This window comes from Bolinopsis microptera, chromosome 6, assembly GCF_026151205.1.
Source record: "Bolinopsis microptera isolate Bmic1 chromosome 6, MBARI_Bmic_1.0, whole genome shotgun sequence".
Classification (NCBI taxonomy): Eukaryota; Metazoa; Ctenophora; class Tentaculata; order Lobata; family Bolinopsidae; genus Bolinopsis; species Bolinopsis microptera.
This window is the reverse complement of record NC_087077.1, coordinates 6,315,053-6,336,541: the sequence shown is the minus strand read 5'-3', so window position 1 is coordinate 6,336,541 and position 21,489 is coordinate 6,315,053. Positions and strand designations below refer to the sequence as shown.

General features: G+C 39.3%; 2 protein-coding genes across 3 annotated transcripts in view; one reads left to right on the top strand and one right to left on the bottom strand.

The window, feature by feature from the left end:
• LOC134816726 (arginine and glutamate-rich protein 1-A-like) overlaps nt 1-21,489 on the top strand; it is a 1,122,901-nt gene that overhangs the window by 997,941 nt on the left and 103,471 nt on the right. The gene's annotated exons all lie outside the window — the stretch shown is intronic.
• The window catches only part of LOC134816841 (uncharacterized), a 31,654-nt gene continuing 24,676 nt past the window's right edge, over nt 14,512-21,489 (bottom strand). Inside the window, exons 7-17 of one of the 2 annotated variants that reach the window (XM_063825835.1) lie at nt 20,467-20,571; nt 19,862-19,982; nt 19,327-19,439; nt 18,371-18,517; nt 18,154-18,285; nt 17,981-18,067; nt 17,734-17,859; nt 17,518-17,620; nt 16,780-16,915; nt 16,288-16,434; nt 14,512-14,836 (exon numbers count right to left, since the gene is read on the bottom strand). In XM_063825835.1, coding sequence (XP_063681905.1) covers nt 14,741-14,836; nt 16,288-16,434; nt 16,780-16,915; nt 17,518-17,620; nt 17,734-17,859; nt 17,981-18,067; nt 18,154-18,285; nt 18,371-18,517; nt 19,327-19,439; nt 19,862-19,982; nt 20,467-20,571 — 1,313 coding nt within the window. In that variant the 3' untranslated portion in view covers nt 14,512-14,740. The remainder of the gene's footprint in view (nt 14,837-16,287; nt 16,435-16,779; nt 16,916-17,517; nt 17,621-17,733; nt 17,860-17,980; nt 18,068-18,153; nt 18,286-18,370; nt 18,518-19,326; nt 19,440-19,861; nt 19,983-20,466; nt 20,572-21,489) is intronic. The other variant, XM_063825836.1, reaches the window with a different exon arrangement.

Sequence of the window (21,489 nt, the reverse complement as noted above, 5' to 3'; positions counted from 1 at the left end):
ACCCTTAGACTAAAGTTATATGTATGACCACACCCTTTATCTCACTTGTTTTAAGATATCTCTGCTTCTGATAAGAGCTAAACTTTCGTCTTGTGTATTTAATTTTAAATGATCATGGTTTTAGAGTCTTCAGACTTCGGGTTGTTGTGTTTTCAGTTCAGACCCCATTTTTACACTCTCACGAGCATCGATTGACACACTTCATACAAGATATCTCAGCTTCGGTCTTTTGATGGGAAATAAGTGGTCATCTTGGTCATTACAATGGCTAGAATCATCTCAACGAGATAAACAAATTGCTATGAGTTTTCCAACACTAAGTCTAATCTACTCTCTAAACATGCATTCCTAGAATTTTCACGTTCAGCCTGTCTTGTAATCTTTAAGTTAAGTACCCCTGTTTCTGATCAGTCTAAGCCCGCACCTAGTGTTGATAAAAGTAAGCGCCCAGTACTTGATATATTTGATTTTGAACCGTCCTCAGGCTTTAAGAGAGCACAGCCGTCACAAGCTGGTGCTAAGCGTAAGAAGATTAAGGTTAGTGCAGAATCAAAATCAACTTCAGTATCTAGTAACTGGCTCACTCACTCCGACACAGGAAGACTTAGTATGTATTCGGAGCAATATGATATTTGTCAAAGTTCTAGTACATGGTATGATGATATTATAGTTAATAGTTATAGCAACATGTGTAAAATTCATCTTTCCAACTCATTTTCATTTCAAGACACTTGCTTATCCAGTCCTTATAGTTATAGTAGTTTTAGTCCAGTTGACAGTAAGTTTATCCAGATAATTAATCCTAGTAATTTACATTGGTTCTGTATATCTAACGCCCTTACTTTCATAAGTGAACCTCATGTTGTAGAAATTTTTGATTCCATGAAAACCTTAGCTAGTTTAGAGAACAGTACTGTTTTAGATAAGTCCATCACTCACTGTATTCTTAAGTTAAGACCTCTCACTACTTTAGTTAGGTATATTGATACGCAGGTGCAGGGTAATTCTTATGATTGTGGTCCTTTGGCTTTAGGTTTCTTGTGGGCATTATCTAAGGGACATCATCCCCGTCAGTACGAGCACTTAAGAGGCCCAATGATCCGCTCTAAGGTAAGGCAAAGCTTCATAGAGAATAGGTTTGTCCCTCCTACCACTAAGCCTCCTAGAATGCACAATAAAGTAACATTGAGATCTTTTAAACTTGATTTCAGGTCTAAGTCTTTCGTTCATCAGTCTTAGGCGTTAGAATTTTCTGAATTGCAGTACATTGTAGTATATATATAATATATAGTATTCCAAGTTGCATCCTAGATATCATGAAAATATACACCTAAAGATGAATCATGTTTTTCATTCGATAAATTTGCAAATGTCAGCTTTTCGAGTTTGATATATTTCGTTTAGCCTGATAAAAGAACGTTTCTTGACTTCTCAACTGTCAGATTTGAAAAATAACTGTACGATCCCCATTATCACAAATTTTGTTTACACTCTGAATCTACGATTACGTGCGGTCGACGAATTTTCACCTAACCCACTTCAGGATGCAAAGATAGATAACGTTGAAAGACCATTGCTCTATTGGTTTGTATTTTGAACTACTATCATAATAATTACTGGATGGAGTTAACTGTGAAACTTAAATTATTTATTACTGGCAATGAGAGATATGATGTAATTTTGAATGTGATCTGATTGTTTGTGCGGCCAACTGGTCGTGAAGAAAGAAGACTGCGCCTTCTTGTCCTGCTACAGAGTTCCTTCTTCCCCCTTCTCCTGCTGAATCCAGACAAAGCTTACAACAGTTCCAGAATTTGATAACAACAGTTCCAGACAATGAGTTTCAGATCAACAAATGCTTAGATATTTGGACACGTTCATTTGAGTTTGAGGATATTGGTAAATATAAGTGACCCTATTAAAAGGCACAGTGTAGTTGACTTTGTCACACTATGAAATTACACAAACCCTTGATGGTTAGGATAATCGTCTCATCCTCTAGGCTAACTTTGTCACATAACGATATCTTAATCAGGTGATAAGATATCGCTTAAATACAGCCGGCACGGAAATGGTTACATTGTCACACTATAAACATGTGACGGAGTAAATATGGACCCCTTGCTGCCGTTTTTGACCAAATTTTTGAGTGTCCAGTTGATTGGATGGGTACATATGACCATTACCTACATATTTGACGACTTTTTTCGTTAGATGGTGCATTCAGGTTTACTCTGTCACACATTAAAGAAAATATGTTATGAATGTTTAGGGCACCCTGATAAGCAATGCTGAGTAGTGTAAGTTTATTTGATGGCCTGGAAGTGCTGGGAATTGTTATTATATCATATAGTCGTAAGGAATTAAAACACAGAAGGCACAACCAGGCTTACTTTGTCACATAATCTTGATAATATCTGAACATGTGTGAAATTGAACAAATAATGATATACCAGCTTAAACCCCTTATATTATACGTACTATGGATCAAACAACACTGCTAGTACCATGCACCAGTCACATAAATCATTATCAGGTGGTAATATGTTAACAGTGTCACAATTAAACTACCGCTACATGGTCAAAAATAGGGTAATTTCGTCACAAAAAATTATTATAACTCTGTTAGCTCCTTGCTGGCAAAATAACTAGTTTATCGAAATTTTTTTGATGATAAAGTTACATAGTATTCTAATAGAGGTATAGTTCTTCAAAATAGGGGCAAGACATGTTTACTTTGTCACATCAGTTATTATAAGAGTTAGGTAATCGTCATCAGATTAAAAGATATTTTTCGTAGTTTGGATCGATTAATACTTTAATATACCTGTAATAAATCCTATGCCAATTTTAACACACTATCTTGATACTGTTGGGGCAGGGAAAGTTAATTTTGTCACATTTTCAATGTCTTTGACAAATTAATCTAAATTTTAAAAATTGAGTTCTTATGTTCTGGACAATATTCTTCCAATCGTTTCTGAAAGAATGTTGAATTCTAATAGAGTTATAGATCTTCAAAATAGGGGCAAGACATGTTTACTTTGTCACATCAGTTATTATAAGTGTTAGGTAATCATCACATAAACATATATTTTTTGTAGTTTGGATTGATTTATATAGGTAATAAAGCAGCCTATGCTAATTTTTACACACTATCTTGAAATTGTTGGGGCATGAAAAGTTAATTTTGTCACATTTTTAGTGACTTTGACAAATTTAACCTAAAATTGTTAAACTTAAGCTCTGATGTTCTGGACAATATTCTAATAGAGGTATAGAATATAGATCTTCAAAATAGGGGCAAGACATGTTTACTTTGTCACATCAGTTATTATAAGAGTTATTATAAGAGACTATTTCATTCTATAATCATTGTTTTTAATCTATTTACGATTTCGTATAATTATTTGTGACAATGTAAACATCAACTGATCTTAACTTGCATCAACTACATTGTCATCATATAAAATTTTCCCGCCTTTCAAACCAAAATCAGATATAAATTATTCGCCCAAAATTTTAAATTTCATATATTGTGACAGAATTAACCCCATTTCCCAATAACCAAGTGCCTGTATTAGTTAACTATTAAAAATAACATATTTTAGGGCTATGTTTGGTAGAGCAACCATAAAATAATGAGTTGAAAGGGTTTTTAGGACACCTCACAGTAGAATAGAGGTATGGTATCATGAGTGTGACAAAGTTACCCAAATATTACCTTGTATTTTGTAACCGTTCGATCCGTGCCCATTAACCAATGTTGTATCATAATTGTTAGATTGACCTAATTTACTATATTTCAGACCAAGGAATGATAATTAGACAACTGCAGTTAACTAAGTCACACAAAATGTGACTTTTGAAACATTATAGTGCCTAACAACAATAGATTTTCTTTCTGAGCGGTGCACATGGGAGTATGGGTTACGTGGCTAATGTTCAGAACTTCTGAACGTGCTAGGTTAATAGATGTCAAAATTAAGCCACTATCGTCAAAAACGCTATTATTTTTGTTTACCAATATCCTCAAACTCAAATGAACGTGTCCATTTACGAATGGGACAAAATAGCTTGTTATAACTAGCTAGGGAGCACTTATCAGCACTTACCTAACATCCCCTAATCCCCTATCTTGGTATCACTACCTCTTCAGAAACCAACCCTAATTCTTCCTCCGGGCTCCCATACCTCCTGAACAAAATGATAAGCAGCTTGTCGAGACTTGGAACTGGATTTGCTCTCACTTGGAACTGGATTTGCTCTCACTTGGAACTGGATTTGCTCTCACTTGGAACTGGATTTGCTCTCACTTGGAACTGGATTTGCTCTCGCGGGATCAGAAATGGATCCTTCCCAGCCTACTATCCTTACCCACAGCTTCACCTCTACCTTCCTCCAACCTTGCCTGGAACTTCATCCTACTACTGTGCTTAGTTCTTTTAGATCTGCGTTTAAATTATTATAACCGAGTTAAATTATTTTGAAGGTATTGAAGTATTGAATGATATTATGATTGATGTTGTGCAAAACTATTACTACCGCTTTATTACTGCCAATTGCTGTTACAATTTGTAGAAACTGATTTATACATTTGTACATATGATATCAAAAAATCAAATCTCAAAAATAACAAAGTAACAATCTGCTCTCTTTAATTATTGAAATCCATCCAAGTAAAAAGTTGTATTACCAGAGAGGTTAAATTTAAATTTCAAACAACCTTGTCTACAGCTTCTTGGAAGAAAATGGAACCGGATTCTAGTGGACGTTCTGAAACTAGTAGGGCTACAAAACTAAGTTGGAACACATCTTGTTTGAATACTGTTGAACCAAATTCAACTCTCTGCAACAACACAAGCAGACAAAATTTCTCAAAATCCGTTTTATCTGCTCAACTGGTTCTAAATTCTTGAATCCAGCCAAGGGTATAATGGGTGTTCTGGGAGTGCTAGGGCCACCAAAATTTGTAGGAACACTATTAGGGTCAATACCAAACGATTCCTACCTGTTTTGGGGCAATCCGACGAGTTTTAGAAAAATGTTCATTTTTGTTCATTTCGTTCATTCCATGACTCAGGGAATCTTGGGCGACTATTTTGACGTCAAAATAGTTAGTAAACACATCCCCCTACACCGTACAATCATCTCCAGCACTCTGCAGCCCCTTTAACAGACTGAAATGACCGTATCAATATCGGATACGGTACTCAGGAACCAGCTTTTTGATACGGAAATGGAATCAAGTCTCTAGTGGGCGTTCTGGGAGTGCTAGGGCCACCAAACTTTGTAGGAACACTATAAGGGTCAATACCAAACGATTCCGACCTGTTTTGGGGCAATCCGATGAGTTTTAGAAAAAATTTCATTTTTGTTCATTCCGTTCATTCCATGACTCAGGGAGCCTCTGGCGATAATTTTGACGTCAAAATAGTTAGTAAACACATCCCCCTACACCGTGAAACCATTTCCAGCACTCTGAAATTACTTTAACAGACTAAAATGACCGTATTAAAATGCCTCAAAAACCGTATCATCTGGTTCCACAATCTCGGATTCATCTTCTGTATTGTAACGCGCGAATTAATAATTTGTAGACAAACTAGCGCGCCGGGAACCATGCGGAATACAAATCGTCTCTTTACGTAATTCAAACTCTGATGACAAAATAAATTGATTGTGACTGTAGTAATGGATTAAAAATTACGGCATACAGCAAATCTTGTGTAAAAAAATGTGATAAACAATATGTTGTAAAAAAAATTCGTCAAAAACTTTAAGAACACGATGCCCCGCCCCGTTGTCTAAAGTGACAATTTTGGGACTTTGACGGGCTATAACTTTCGCTAGGAGCAGCCATTTCCCCAAAACTTGGTACCATATGACTCTACTCAATGAGACCTTTCCAATGATGTATAATATGTTGGGTTTTGAGACATAAAATGTTCACCCGCAAGTTGATGCTCTTAGTACATACACTAGTAGTGGTCCACAGGGGCCCGAAAAAGCCGTACAGGCACTTGGGTCCTTATCCTTGTCACTAGTCCCAATTGGATTCACTTTACACAAAACATGAACGTTTACAATTTAGACGTACACATTGGCACGATATTTATTAGAAAGCAAACAGTATAAAATAATACGTGCGTGCGCGGCTTGAGCCGCGCCGCATAACAATTTATGCGTTTAGGGGCTGGAGTACGCGTGTTTACAGATTAATGAATTGTTGCATTGTAAATATTTAAAGTTGACGATATATATTATGATTTAATAGTAAATTTTTCAAAGCTGGCTTTGGACTTAGGTAAAATTATAATTTATTTATTTAAAAGAAAAAACCACGGATAGTTTTTAATTTACATAGTCGTATAACTATAATCAAGTTAATTCTGTTTTCAAGAATGCGCGGCTTTGGCGGCCAGTTATTGACTTGTACATAAAATTGAATTTTAAATAGAAATGTGAATGTATTAAAATTTAAAAACTTTCAAAACGGAGGCTTATAAATATTATTATATTATGATTGTAAAATAAAGGATAAAATTTTAAATTTGTTTCACTAAAATTTGTTTCACTTAACGAGTTGAATATCTTAACTGAGTTTGCTGCTGTATCTTAACTTGAGATACAGCAGCAAACTCACAGGAGCATAGATCAGAATCACTAGTTACAAACCTGACACCGTTTCGCGGGGGCTAAAATCGCAATACGGTTTCCTGTCAGGCACCCCAGGAGTCCACCCTTTTGATCCCAGAGTTGTAGGTTTACAACCTACCAGGACGCGCGCCGAGTTGGACTCGTCGACGGTCCAATATATGGAACAGATATTTTACGAGTATCACCCGTTAATCCGAGAGTCACCTGAGGAAACCCGTTAGAGCTTGCAATTAGCGACAAGATAACGGTTATGGTACCTTTAGATGTTAAGTGAACTCTCAAGCTCCAATTTTCCTGATAACTCCTTGACCATTGTTAATGATCTGGCCCGCGGCGCGCTACTTCGTAGCACTTGCCATCGAGAAGAAAGCGGCGCGCGCTACTTCGAAGAAATTTAGACGAGTAACATTCGTCAGAATAACTCCTAACTCCTTCTTCCTAGTATTTTTATTTTTTGTTTAATACAATTTTTATTTTCCACAGAAGAATCAATACATATTGAATTATAAATATCCGATAATTTCATTAAAAGTTGCTTTGTAAAATCGAAAACGAAAAGCCGTACGCTGAACGCGCGCGGCATCGACTTATCGGCAGCTGCCTAGCTTGTAGCTGCTAACATCAAAGCTGCCGCGCGCGCCAAGTGCTGGGGCGCATTCTCATTGACAATTAAACTTGGTAAAAGATAACTATATACAATTCCTAGATTAAATCAATATAATCATGTAGTTATGAGTATTTAACACTACTCGACAACAAATATTTGTCGGCCCTTCGACGATTCAGTCGCCGAAACAAAAATCAAATGTTTGCTTTTTCGTTTCGGGAACTGTTTGAACTCAATATTATATCCAACTAATCATACTTTATAATGTGTAATGGTTACTGGGCCGCGCTCAGCCTGTCATTCCGCCAAATCTTTATTATTATGTTAATGAACATAATAGCCTGGGGTCCTCAGGTAATATAATGGTTAAAGAAACAAAGTAAAAAGATTTTCTTCGATGGGCCAGCATTGATCGCAAATGCGAAACGTTTCGAGTGCGACAAACGATGACACCACCACCAGCCTTTAATTGATAAGTCCGTGGGATAAAATAAGATTTGGAATTTCATATTGCCTATCACCTATCATCTATCACGTGCTTGTAATTGATAACAAGTAGATTCATTTGGAACAGTTTGTAGGTTTATAACCTACTGAGACGCGCGCCGAGTTGGACCTTGTTGGGTTATAAATCATTAATTAATTAGCATGCTTGATGCTGTTCAACAAACGTGACGAAATAATTATTGGAGCTTACAGTGTATTTTTTTAAAAGGAGCGCGGCGCAGACTGGAGGAAATTACACTGTGTACGTTCCATCCAGTGGCCAGCTTTTTAGCCACTTCGATGACATCATGAGAGGCCTTTTGAGTGGGTCAGATACTGATGCAATATATCTAGACTTTGCGAATGGCGAAGGCTTTCGACAAGGGGGACCATCGTCTCCTCATTGATAAATTGCAAAAGTATGGATTCAACGAAAGGATTCTTAAGTGGCTGGAGTCGTTTCTGTCGGACCGTCATCAACACGTTCAATGTTACTGGGCGGCACTCAGCCTGTCATTCCGCCTAATCTTTATTATGTTTATGAACATAATAGCCTGGGGTCCCCAGGTAAGTTCAATGTTGTTCTGAAAGTGAACGGAGTGTCTTCTTTCGCAGCCTTGGTTATCAGTGGTGTCCCCCAATGAACTGTTCTTGGACCCCTCCTTTTTTATACTCTTCATAAATGAAACGAAGCTTTGGGTATAGGACTCAGTGGCGGAAGTCACTGCGGCGGTGTACAGTCCGGCGGAGGACGGTACTTTCCAAAAAGGTTGGACGGAACGTCGGATCACATGGTTCAATTGTAAGATTCTTTGCTGATGACACCCGTATTATACTTATTAAGCACACCCGTATTATACTACACCACCTCAGAGCTGTATCTGGGAGTCAAACCCACCAGTATCAGAACTAGGTTTTCCAACTGAGTGGGAATATTCAGACGATTGTGACTTTGCTGACGAGGACATCGAGAAACTGAGAATTTTCCTTCCTACAGTGAAGGAGATTCTCAAAGACTGGAACCTCCAAGTAAATGAAAGTAAAACTGAATTCAGTACCTTCTACCTGGCGAAAAAATCTGATAAAGACACAAACGGTCAGCCATTAGCTAATAACGAACCATGGCGAAGTAACAAGTCACTAGGTTCCTTACTCTGTACTGAGAAGGACATTCAAAGAAGGAGAATCCTAGCTGAGATTGCTTTTAAGAACTTTGGAAAAGTATGGTTGTCCGGTAAGAAAATTTCCCTTGAAAGAAAGCTGAGGTTATATGATGCTCAAGTTGTATCTGTATTGATTTACAACTCAAATAGTTGGAGTCCTAAGAAAGCAACCATGGAGAAAATGGACACACTCCATCGTAGACACCTCAGGTCCATTTTAAACATCAAATGGCCTAAAGGTATGATAAGCAACAAAGCATTGTATGAAAGGTGCAAAGTTGAAAAGTCATCCAAGCGTATTGAACACCAGCGGTGGAAGATGTTTGGACACATTCTCAGGAGTATGGAGAACACCCCAGCCCAAACGGCTCTCTCTTTTGCTATTGAATCAGATAATTTATTCATTGGTAGATTGGGGAGACCTAGAATGAACTTGTTATCGGTTTTAAGAAGTGATTTAAGTAGTAGAAATTTGCAAATGGACAACTTGCATGAATTGAACGAAATTAGAGATATAGCTGCATGCAACAGATGTTGGGAAAATCTTTTTCAAGGGTACAGTTTACCGCATTAAGGTATTTTTAAGAATCATTTTTGTCGGTAAGATCCTGTTTTATAATACATAGTCATACTTGTCATACGTTGTATGACCCGCCGCGCACGAAGTGCGCGGCTCCTCCTGTATCGTCAGGACGATAGTGAAACGACCGTGGGGGTCGCAACGTGATACAAGCACATACAGAGTCAAGCACATACAGAGTCAGAACAGGATGTTGTCCTTCTTCAGCAAGATCTCGACCATGTTATTGCTTGGCCAAACTTAATAACATGGTTTTACATGAGGATAAATCTGAGCTCCTAATTCACCGGGGGAATCCTAATGAGAGTCTATATGAGCTGCCTTTTTGTATGTCAAACACAAACATACAAGATGTCAGATGGTAATATGCTCTATCGTACAGACAAAGTTAAGGATCTTGGAGTTATAGTGTCTTTACACTTTACAAGTCACTTGTCCGAAGTCATTTAGAGTACTGCTGCCCTCTGTGAAATACCAGTAAAATCTCATGTCAGACATCCAACAGATTCAAGGAGTACAGCGTACTTTCACATCAACTCATCAAGGATTTGGGGTGTTTAACATCTTGAATATTGGCAGCGGCTCAAAGCACTAAGTTTAATGTCGATGCAAAGGAGGAGAGAGCGATAATATTAACATCCACATGTGGAAAATCTTGCACCAACGCTGCCCAAATGACCTGGGGATCCATTTTTCTACTCTACTCCATCAAGACTACCATTCCAAGTCTCAGCAAGAGCAGTACCCATCTGTGAGCAATTACAGCTGCCCTTAAAGGGAAATTCTTTTCTGGACTGGAGTATGAATAAGGCAGCAGCGATGCTGCAAGGGCGGTCGGACTATTCGATGACCCAGTAGAGGAATCTACGAATCTCTCCAAAGTATCCAAAGTACGTACAATGGTAACACAGGCAAGAGGCAAAGCAGTTTCCGAGGATTGTGTCCTGAACGAATTTCTTAAATCTTCGAACATGAACATGCAGACCGCTATCTTACACTTGTTCAATCAGTGCCTCTCTTTTGGTGTCTACCCCTGGAGCACCTCAGTCTTAACCCCGCTGCACAAAAAAGGTAGTATATACGACCCAAACAACTACAGAGCAATTGCTGTTGCTAGTAATATCGGGAAGCTATTTTCTGGTATACTTCTACAGCGCCTGATCAGTTTCAGAAATCTTGCTTGTCCTGACACCTCGAATCAACTAGGGTTCTGCAAAGGAGCACAAACTGCTGACCATATGCTAACCCTTTCAACATGTGTAGAGAAGTATATATCAAAGAAGAAAGAGCGAGTCTACGCGTGCTTCGTCGACTATGCCAAAGCTTTCGACACAGTTTGCAGAGAAGCTCTGTTATACAAGATTTGGCACTTAGGAATACAAGGCCGATTCTTCAGCTGTTTGAAACACATGTATACTAACTCATCAGCGAAAATTAAACTCTTGAACAAACTGTCAGAAAGGATTGATGTTCTTTGTGGCACAGAACAGGGTCACCCAATGTCTCCTGAACTCTTTAAGATATTTATCCATCAGCTCTCTGAAGACCTTAACGAGCTGGAAGAAGTTGAAGTGCCTATCATCAATTCGACACGAGTAACTCACTTACTCTGGGCTGATGATCTAATACTGCTTGCCCTAAACTCGATGAGTCTCCAGAAAATGCTCAACACTCTCGAATCCTACTGCCTTGAGTGGGGCTTGTCAGTTAACATATCTAAAACAGCTATCATGGTTTTCAACCGTGCTGGGAGGATACTAAAAGAAAGCAAAAACTTCACTTACGGCCAAATATCCATCTCCTCTGTCCGAGAATATACCTACCTCGGCATAACATATACTCTTACTGGAAGTCTGAAGCTAGCACAAGTGAAATTGAAGCAGAAAGCTATCAGAAGCTACTTCTCACTCAAAAGTATGATTGACCTACAGTCAATTAAGAAAACTGTGATATTTAAGCTTTTCGACGCCTTAGTTCTCCCTATCGCCTCTTACAGTCTTACGGTTGTCAGATATGGTTACCCCAGACCAAATTCACGACGGCATTCTCTTCCCGGAACAAGTTCCCTCAACTCAAGGAAATTGCCGAAGATCAGATCGAGAAAGTTCACCTCTCCTTCCTAAAGTGGACTATAAGCGTCGGCAAAAGAACCTCCAATGCAGGAGTGTGGGGCGATACGGGTCGATACCCTCTTGCTATTGAGGCCAGTCCCCAAGTATTTAACTATGTTCGAAGACTAGAAAGCATGGAAACTTCCGGATCGGACGCCCTTGTTCGACATGCTTTCACAGAACAAAAGAAAATGGGCCTATCATGGTACTCCGGCATTACGTCGATGAATCAATTTCTGGCAGAAACGAACGAAAGGCAACTATCACCCATTCAGAAACGAGATGTTCTCCGTTCTTGCTTTAGAACGCAATGGGATGAAGAGAGACAGCTCAACAGAAAACTTGGATTTTACAATTCGATTAAATCAAGTTTTGGTTGTGAAAAATACCTCTCTCTCTATCTTCCATATAACCAGTCAAAAAGACTAGCCCAAATAAGGACTAGCTCTCACCGCCTAAATATTGAAACGGGACGCCATGGACAAGTCAGAAGAAACAACATCCTAAATCTTATCTGTCCTACATGTTCCACTAAGGACAAGAACACTCTGGAGTACATGGCAGAGTTACCCTTCTTTGATCCCATAATTGAAGATGAGGTTCATGTGCTTAGAACCTGCCCCCTCTACCAAGACAACAGGGACCGCCTTAGCCCTGAAGCTAAAACCAACCTCTTCGAGGGAATGGATCTCATATTCACTCAACCAAAGCTTTTAAAAGAGATTGCTAAATTCTTAGTTAATATAGACGCACTTCGTTTCCCGAGAGACTTAGCTTAAATTATGATATTTGTTTCTTCACGGTTTTCGTATCTGATTTCTAGGTTATGATTTCATTCTTGTATTGTCAAGCCAGGAGTGTTAGGGCTTCTCTTGACCAATTAAAGTTTAATCCGTTTAATCCGTTTAATCAGTAAAAATAAAATATATATATTTTATTTTTACTGATTAAACGGATTAAACGGATTAAACTTTACTATATATATGTAGTAAGTTTTATATTTGTGATCAAAATAAACTTCTATAAACATTATATCATACAAATATAATATATACAACCTATTTACAACTATTTACTCTGTGTTCGTAATAATCTGCTTCTGAAAATAAAATCTGAATTGATAAATTCTAAATTGTGAACTTAGGTTAAATTGGAAATGGAACAGAAGTTCCGTTTTTTCCGCTCCCACTCAATCGCTCGCCAAAATTTTAAGAAAATTCTTGTGCAAAGGCCCTGAAGGTATGAAAGTAATCTAATTCGGTGTATTTTGGACGCTGATTCCGAATCCCCCCACCCCCCATGACGTAAGGTAAAAATGCTTCCCTAGGGAGTCATGGGCGAAAAACTGTTTTGGTCACGTGACAGGCTAGTACAGCACGAATTCGATTGTTTAAGGCTCTGGTTAGGGTAAGACTTAGGGCTGTGGTTAGGGTTATGGTGTATGTAAAACCGTTTTGTTCGGCTGCAAAACCATAAAAACCAAAGTTACGAGATAATATTTGGGCGAGCGAATTAGTAAGAGCTGTTTTTCCAGCAATAAAGATAATATTGAATATTAATACGGTGTTAAATACAATAATTTAAATCTTCAAACCATACATGATATAGGAATCACAAAATCTACTGAAACGATTATAAACATTGGTTAATAGAATGGGGGATATTTTCATTGATGCTACTGAATTAATTTATAATTTTCTTCAATTAGTGGCCCAACTAGTGAAGCCACTGTATAAATGTAGTCTACACAGTAATCTAATTTTATGAAAAGATATTAATTTCGTTTACCAATACATCACCATAAAAATACATCACCATAGGAACCGAACTTGAGCTACGATTCCTAAGGGGGCAGGGGGGGGGGGTCTTTATGAAAATTTTCTCAAAATCGACTTTTCAATTATTTCTAATAGAGGGGAGTGATATCTAACAGCTGCTTTTGGTCCCATGGAAAAATATTGTTTCTAGCCGAAATTATTGCCGGTCAAAGGTCAGCGCGTGTGTGTAATTGTATTGCGCAAGGGATTTTTGATCGCGCGTCCTGAAAAAATCTTCTCCTGAAAAAATCTTCTCCTACATTTTTTGAGCAATCACTCTGAAATTTTCAGGATATGTTCTAGGGACCATTTAGAAGAGATAAGCCGGATGGAGTTTTGAGATAGGCCTTTAAAAATTTTTTATTCGATTTTGAAAATCTTGGACCTCGTTTTTTGATGATTTTTCGAGGTCCAAGAATTTCAAAATCGAATAAAAATTTTTTAAAGGCCTATCTCAAAATTCTAAATGATCCTTAGAACATATCCTGAAAGTTTCAGAGTGATTGCTGAAAAAATGTAGGAGAAGATAGATTTTTAGACTCGATTTTCAGGACGCGCGATCAAAAATCCCTTGCGCAATACAATTACATACACGCGCTGACCCTTGACCGGCAATAATTTCGGCTATGAACAATATTTTTTCATGGGATTAAAAGCATCTAATAGATATCACTGCCCTCTATTAGAAACAACTAAAAAGTCGATTTTGAGAAAATTTCCATGAAGACCCCCCCCCTGCCCCCTTAACCGACTAATACTAATGTAAAAGAGCGCTCCTACTAAATCGCTCGCCCAAATTTTAAGAAAATTCTTGTGAAAGGCCCTTTAGGCATGAAAGTGATCTAGATCGGTGTATTTTTGGACGCTGATTCCGAATCACCCCCCATGACGTAGGGTTAAAATGCTTCCCTGGAGAGTTATGGGCAAAAAACCGTTTTGGTCACGTGACAGGCTAGTAAAACGTGAATTCGATTATTTAGGGCTCGGGTTAGGGTTAGGGTTGTGGTTAAGATTATGGATAGCTTCGGGGTTATGGTTAGGGTTAAGGTTGGGATTAGGGTTTATGTAAAACCGTTTTCTACGGCTGCAAAACCAAAAAAACCAAAGTCACGTGAAATTTTTGGGCGAGCGATTTAGTAAGAGCCGTAAAAGAGTTATAATGTATTCAGCAAAAATTAGCATAAAGTACTGGTACAATGATTCTGTCACATGATGACTCCTGACCATATAAGGAAACATCTGTCACATGATGACTCCTGACCATATAAGGAAACATCTGTCACGTGATGACTCCTGACCATATAAGGAAACATTGATCAGGCAGTAAGTCTGGAGACGTAATACTTGTTATCGGTCTGCACAGCGTGAGATACTGCCCTGATAACGTTAGCTTCAGCTGCTCTAGAGCCTATCTACGGGGAGCAGTGTGTTAGTTTTACAGTAAATATACAGTGTGTTTACAGTAAATATACAGTGTTTTACAGTAAATATACAGTGTGTTTACAGTAAATATACAGTGTGTTTACAGTAAATATAGGTCAGTTTGCAACAGTGCTTATATTAACTTAAATACACAAAATAAATGAAATTGTGCTGAAACCAGAAATATATGATACAAGAGATGTGGCACAAGAGATGAAATACACTTACAATCTATAGCACTCGTAACGCCGGCACGCACAGGGATTATATTTCAATTTTTTGAGTGCGAATCACGAGGGATTATTATGAAAATAACGCCGACGTGCTTTAGCACAAGGGGTTATTTTAATATAACCTTGAGCGTGCCGGCGTTTTGTGTTATAAACTCCTCCGGGATGTTTCTAATTGCTAGGTCTAATTAGTTTTAATATTTACCTTTCATTCTAGCTATATAAGATCAGTATGGAAAATATAAAATGGAATTGGGACGTACACTATACTACTATGTACTAGATAAATAAAACTAAGGTACTATATATTTCAACTATGAGGGTTGAAATTGGCGTTGTATTGATAAAGAGTTAGCACAGGTAAACAGGTAACACGTGAGATAAAGGTAGCACAGTCAGCACAGGTAACACGTGGGGGGGGGGGGGGGAGGGGGGTACACTACCTTACAAGACTTTTTTATAACGTACGAAATGCGACGGTTTTCCCGAAATTTCGCCATATTTTCGGACCGCCAAAATTTCGGTCGTCGTAATAGAATCCGTCGCATTATTTTTAGCTTATTCCAATAATTGTGGCTTCATCGATTCATTTTGTTCTTGAAAAGTTAGTGATATGATGGTGGGACAAATAAACACAATATTCCATGATGAATTTGATGTCAAGTAATACGTTTTAAATTTACAATAAATTACATTTATGTGCTAACATAAACGTCTTATAAGAGACTTATAAGTCAAGATAAACAATTTAATACCAAACTCAATAAGTGAAACTGAAAGAGTCGAGCCGGACCCCTTAGAGGAAGATGAAGAAATCGATTTATAAGTTTCATTTTGTTTCAACATGATTTTACCGATTTTTAGAAAATTTTGAATTTCCTTTGTGTCAGAAAACAAAATGATGAAAAATTCCCTTATTTTCTGTGACGTCCGAAATGTGACGGTTTTTGTTCAATTTCGCCATATTTTCGGACCGCCAAAATTTCGGTCGTCGCAAATTGGTCCGCCACAAAAATGTCTTGTAAGGTACACGTGGGGGGGGGGGGGGTACACTACACGTGGGTGGGGGGGGGGGGGTGGGGGGGGGGGGGGGGGTACACTACACGTGGGTGGGGGGTACACTACACGTGGTGGGGGGGTACACTACACGTGGGGGTACACTACACGTAGGTGGGGGGGGGGGGGGGTACACTACACGTGAGAGAAGGAACCTGGAAAGTGGGCGGAATGTTGTGAGATAATTTCCCAGAAGAGAGTTTAGTTGAGAGCCGATAACCGGAAAAGCGTCCTGTCTTGTCGTCCCGGACCGTCACTGTGGTTCGGGCCGGGATAGGACTGTCGTTAACAGACAGCGCTCCCTGAGCCGGACTTCATACTTAATTTCCAAACCAATAAGTCGCTGATTTACATTATCCAAAAATAATATTGCGAACAATTTCATTACCTGTTGGTGCGAACAATTTCTTTACCTGTTGCTGCAAACAATTTCTTTACCTGTGGCTGCAAACAATTTATTTACCTGTTGGTGCAAACAATCTCTTTACCTGTTGGTGCGAACAATCTCCTTACCTGTTGGTGCGAACAATTTCATTACCTGTTGGTGCGAACAATCTCCTTACCCTCCTTACCTGTTGGTGCGAACAATTTCATTACCTGTTGGTGCGAACAATCTCCTTACCTGTTGGTGCGAACAATCTCCTTACCTGTTGGTGGGAGCCAGTATTTTTAAGCTTCTTTTTATCAGCAAAACGAGACAAAGCTTGCCCGGTCGGTCCCTCCCTGAACTTAGTATCTTTAGAAACCTGTAACCCTCTCTGCTCCTTCATAGCGTCCCGCTCTCTGAAAGGGACTACCTTAGTCGGTAATATTATGGGGGGGGGGGGGGGGGGGGATTATGGGTGTTAAAAATATGGACTGTTATAAATATGGTTCTTTGGTCCGAAAAGAACCAAATTCGACCCCCACGATTTTAACTGCGACTTTCCTTTCGTGAAAAAAATCTTACGCCGTAGAGTCCCGGACCCACCACATTGCCGCTTTCACAACAAATTTAATATTTTTTCATTAGATATCCGATTGAAATTTTTCCTAGTTAACCCTTAAAATTGAAAGCATGGGGGGATAGTAGACAAATCGGACTTTTTGAACCAGAACTAGCTTCAATTCAGCAAACATTACGTAAGCATACTTCTGAACGTGAATGAAAGAAACGTTAAGCATATTATGAATGATATAACAAAAGGAACACCAAAATTAGACCCCCCATAATATTACCGACTAAGGTAGTCATTATATACGGACACAACACGACTATACCTTATTTCTCAACACGACTATACCTTATTTCTCAATCATTGAAAATTCATGAAATTCAAGACGTTTACAAGAACTAAATTCTGTTGATGAACTTACTACTGCGTTAGAAAAACTGTGCGACTTACTTGAGCTGACGAGTGACGCGTGTCTTAGCTAGGAGTAATCTATCTTGTTTCTTGTGGGCCTGAGCGTCCCTTTTAGCTCTCTCTCTCTCCTTCAGCTGACTCACTGAGGTAATAATATTAATAGGTCACATCAACTGTTAGCAGGGCTCATATTATAAGGTAATAATATATAAACTATGCAAATAAAAGTGTACTGGTTAACCACAAAGCTGGTACCTGAAGGAGTAGAAGAGTGGGCTGTGTGAGGTCTGACAGCGGAGGAGGCGGGACGAGCCCCCACTCCAGGGAAGGACATGTCTATCTTACTTGGAAGGTGGTACTCTTCCCTGTACGTGCTTTTACCTGGACAATTAGTTATACAACTGTAATGGTATGATCTGATCAGGAACCTTATTTTTACCGATCAACCGTTAAAGAATAGTTTAAACAATATTCCTAAAGAGTAAGTATGGTTGATCCTCACCACGAGGAAGTGAGGCGGACATTGGTCTCATAGGTTTAGAGGTGGGACTCTTATTTCCCTCAGCTGCTTTACCAGTATACCTCCACACTGCAATAGTTATATTATAGGGCTGTTATAGAAATCAGTAATCATCGAGCCGTCAATCATTCAAAAATGTAACATTTCAGCTGTACCAGGTTTGCTTGCTGCTTCCTCCTCCTCCTCCTCCTCCATCTCCTTGAATCGAGGATGGTCGGGAACCCCTAGAATCTCGTCAAAGTGTCCCTCGTCCGCCAACATTCCGGATATGTAGCCTGGAATTTCTCCTGAATTTTTACAAAATTAAAAGTGTCCCTTGTGTCAAAATGTGGAAATGATTTAAGTAAAATTATAAATCAGAATGGCACTCACCCTGCTCTTCCTCCCTGATCTCCAGCTGACTAAGAGTGGTTAGTATAGTGTCCTGGTCGGTAGTGTCGCAAGGGTAGTCCTCCAGAACTACTGGTGTTACGTCCACTACTTCACAAACAACTGTCTTGGGGACATCTCCACAAACATCTGTAATACAGTGAGACATTTTATTATCTAAATTGAGCTGTATAATGTTAAGTATTATATCTTGAGAACCAATAACAAAGTATTACAAGTTGTTGTTTGCAGATGGAATACTGTACCTACTTGTTCGAGGATTCCGTCACCAAAATTTGAAAATTCGATTTTTGGGGGCCACACCCAATCAACATTGAATTGCTTATACTGGTGTTTGTGAACATGTTAGAGACTCCGTTGTAACATATTGCAATAGATCATTTAATCCGGAATATAATATGAAAAGATGGTGCGAAACGGATTTAAAATGACGAAGTTATCAAGCAATTTGTTTATCTCATTATCAAAATTGATTGGGTAATCAATGATTACCCAATTACGACACCGTAATTGGGCTCTCTGCACGATTCCCATAATGCGGATCTAGCATCAACCCAATCACCTGATCACACGTAATGAATAAACTCGTTATGCTTCGTATCTCGGCCATCTGAGAAGCTACAGCTCTAATTTTTTCAGGACAAACGTAATTCGAATGGCCAAACACAATTCAATAAAATTTAGCGCAATCCGACTATCCAAACTATCAAATAAATGCAAAAATGAACCTTCATTTGAAAAAAATGAACTCGAATATTTTTCGATTTGACAAATTCCTCGAACCAGTGGTGGTAGTAAGTCGTACCAGAAAGAATTATTTCAATTGGTCACTCAGTGACAGCTATTAAGGCCAACGTATGTCCAGTGACTTTTGGCCCACCCTGTACTAATATAGTATTATATATTATATACACTATAAGTTAGTTCGGTAACACTACCTGTCTCCCTGGGTCCGTTATTCTTGCTGAGGATGTAGTCCTGTAGATCATGGGGAGAAGTGGGGTTGTGCTCCGAGACCTTCAGAGCTTCTACAGCTTCCACTGACGACTTGCTGGGGAGAAATAAACTAGTTATCAAGATAAATATTATAGGTATAATTTAAGGGAGGGAGGCTAGGGGAGGGAGGCTAGGGGGACCCGTGCATGGTACAAATTGGAAATTTGCTTTACTAGTTTAGCGCCGCGCACCAACAGTAACTCCATCCAGATTCCAGAATATCGCACAAAAATAACTTTGCGAATTAGCATAGCAACTAATCGAGCAGCGATAACGACCGTGCGGAGTTTTATGGGTTAAACCCAAATCCTCTATTAGTGCTTTTTATATACAAATCAAAACGAGGCCTTCATGTTATAAAACTACCCCCTTAAAATATTTCCATCACGATACATAATACTCGATAAATGGAATAGAGTGTTGTAATTAGTTTAAAACTATCTAAAAATATAGGATTCTAAAGAAGTCTCAACTCACGTAGAAGGGACTATTCGAAGTTCAGTAACCATTCTGTTGTAAACAGGTTTAGGAATCCAGATAGCTGAGCCGGCTCTGCACATGACTGTAGTTCCACTGTACAGTACCACCATTAGATCACCTGTAAGTAACAACTGTTATTATACACACACACACACACGACCAGGTATTCAGGAGCAGGTATTCAGGAGCAGGTATTCAGCTTCAGGAGCAGTTATTCAGGAGCAGGTATTCAGGAGCAGGTATTCAGGAGCAGGTATTCAGGAGCAGGTATATAAAGCAGTCAGCAAGCGCAGACGAAACAACGCTGCAACACATGCCATGATAAAAGCTATAGCCTATAGTTAGGGCAAGAATGGGATAAGCTCAAAAGCTGGGAATAAATTCGTAGCCAAGGTTTCTCTTCAGGAATGTCTATAGTCCCAAGAAACACCCCAAAAGGTTGTCAGACTGAACTGATGGAGAAAACTTTCTAGAAAAATGTTTATCCAGGTGCCCATACGCTCCAACCTTAAAAGTCAATACTCGGTTTTGGAAAAAATTCTTTCTATTTCATTGTAAAAACTAACAATAAAGTTGAGAGGAATCATGAAAAAGAGACTAACCAGCAGTGCCGTGGTAGTTGGTCCCTCGGAGGGAGTCCTCTCCTCGCACTACGTTACCAGGTTCATACGGTCCTCCTTTCTTAACAGGGGCTAGCACGTGATCACCTGCAGATATACTACATTACCAGGTTCATACGGTCCTCCTTTCTTAACAGGAGCTAGCACGTGATCACAACAATTACACTTCCCAAAGGTTCTACGGTCCGATGAGGGAGTTTATTTGTGAAGGACAAGGGGAATCTGATGGAAACTCTTGTGAGCTCTTTTTACCGTATTAATTCAAGAGAACGCGACTTTAGGACGCGGGAGATCATGACTCCCCCTTATTGCCCCCCCCCCCCCCCAACCAAGGACCGGGGCTCCTCCTTTTAGCCCCCCCCCCGGGTATTACTCCCCTTTTTTTACCCCCCCCCCCGATTAGGCTCCCCCTTTTTATTCCCCCCCCCCCCAGGACATTACTCCCCTTTTTTTTTTGCCCCCCCCCAGGATCGGGGCTCCCCCTTTTTATTCCCCCCCCCCCCCCCGGATCAGGCCCCTTTCCTTTTATGCCCCCCACCAACCAAGGATCTAGGGCTCCTCACCTTTCTTTATTGCCGCGCCCCGTACCTCAGATTCAGGATCGCCTCTTTGATTGCCCACACAACTAAGCGAGCAGGCTCGCGTGCGAGTTTTATTGCCCCCATTTGCCTCAAATCAACGGGCCCAGGTATCATTACTACCCTTTTATTACCATCACGCCCATAACTCCGATAAGGAATTAATGTTGCTAATGTTTAAAACTATCTAAAAATATGGATTCTAAGAAGTCCCAACCACGTAGAAGGACTATTCGAAGTTCGTAACCATCTGTGTAAAAGGTTAGAATCCATTAGCTGAGCGCTCTGCACTATGCTGTAGTTGCCACTGCATACCACCATTAGATCATGTAAGTAACAACTTTTATTATACACACACACACACGACAGGTATTCCTGGGCAGGTATTCAGACAGGTATTCAGCTTCAGCAGTTATTCATGCAGTAT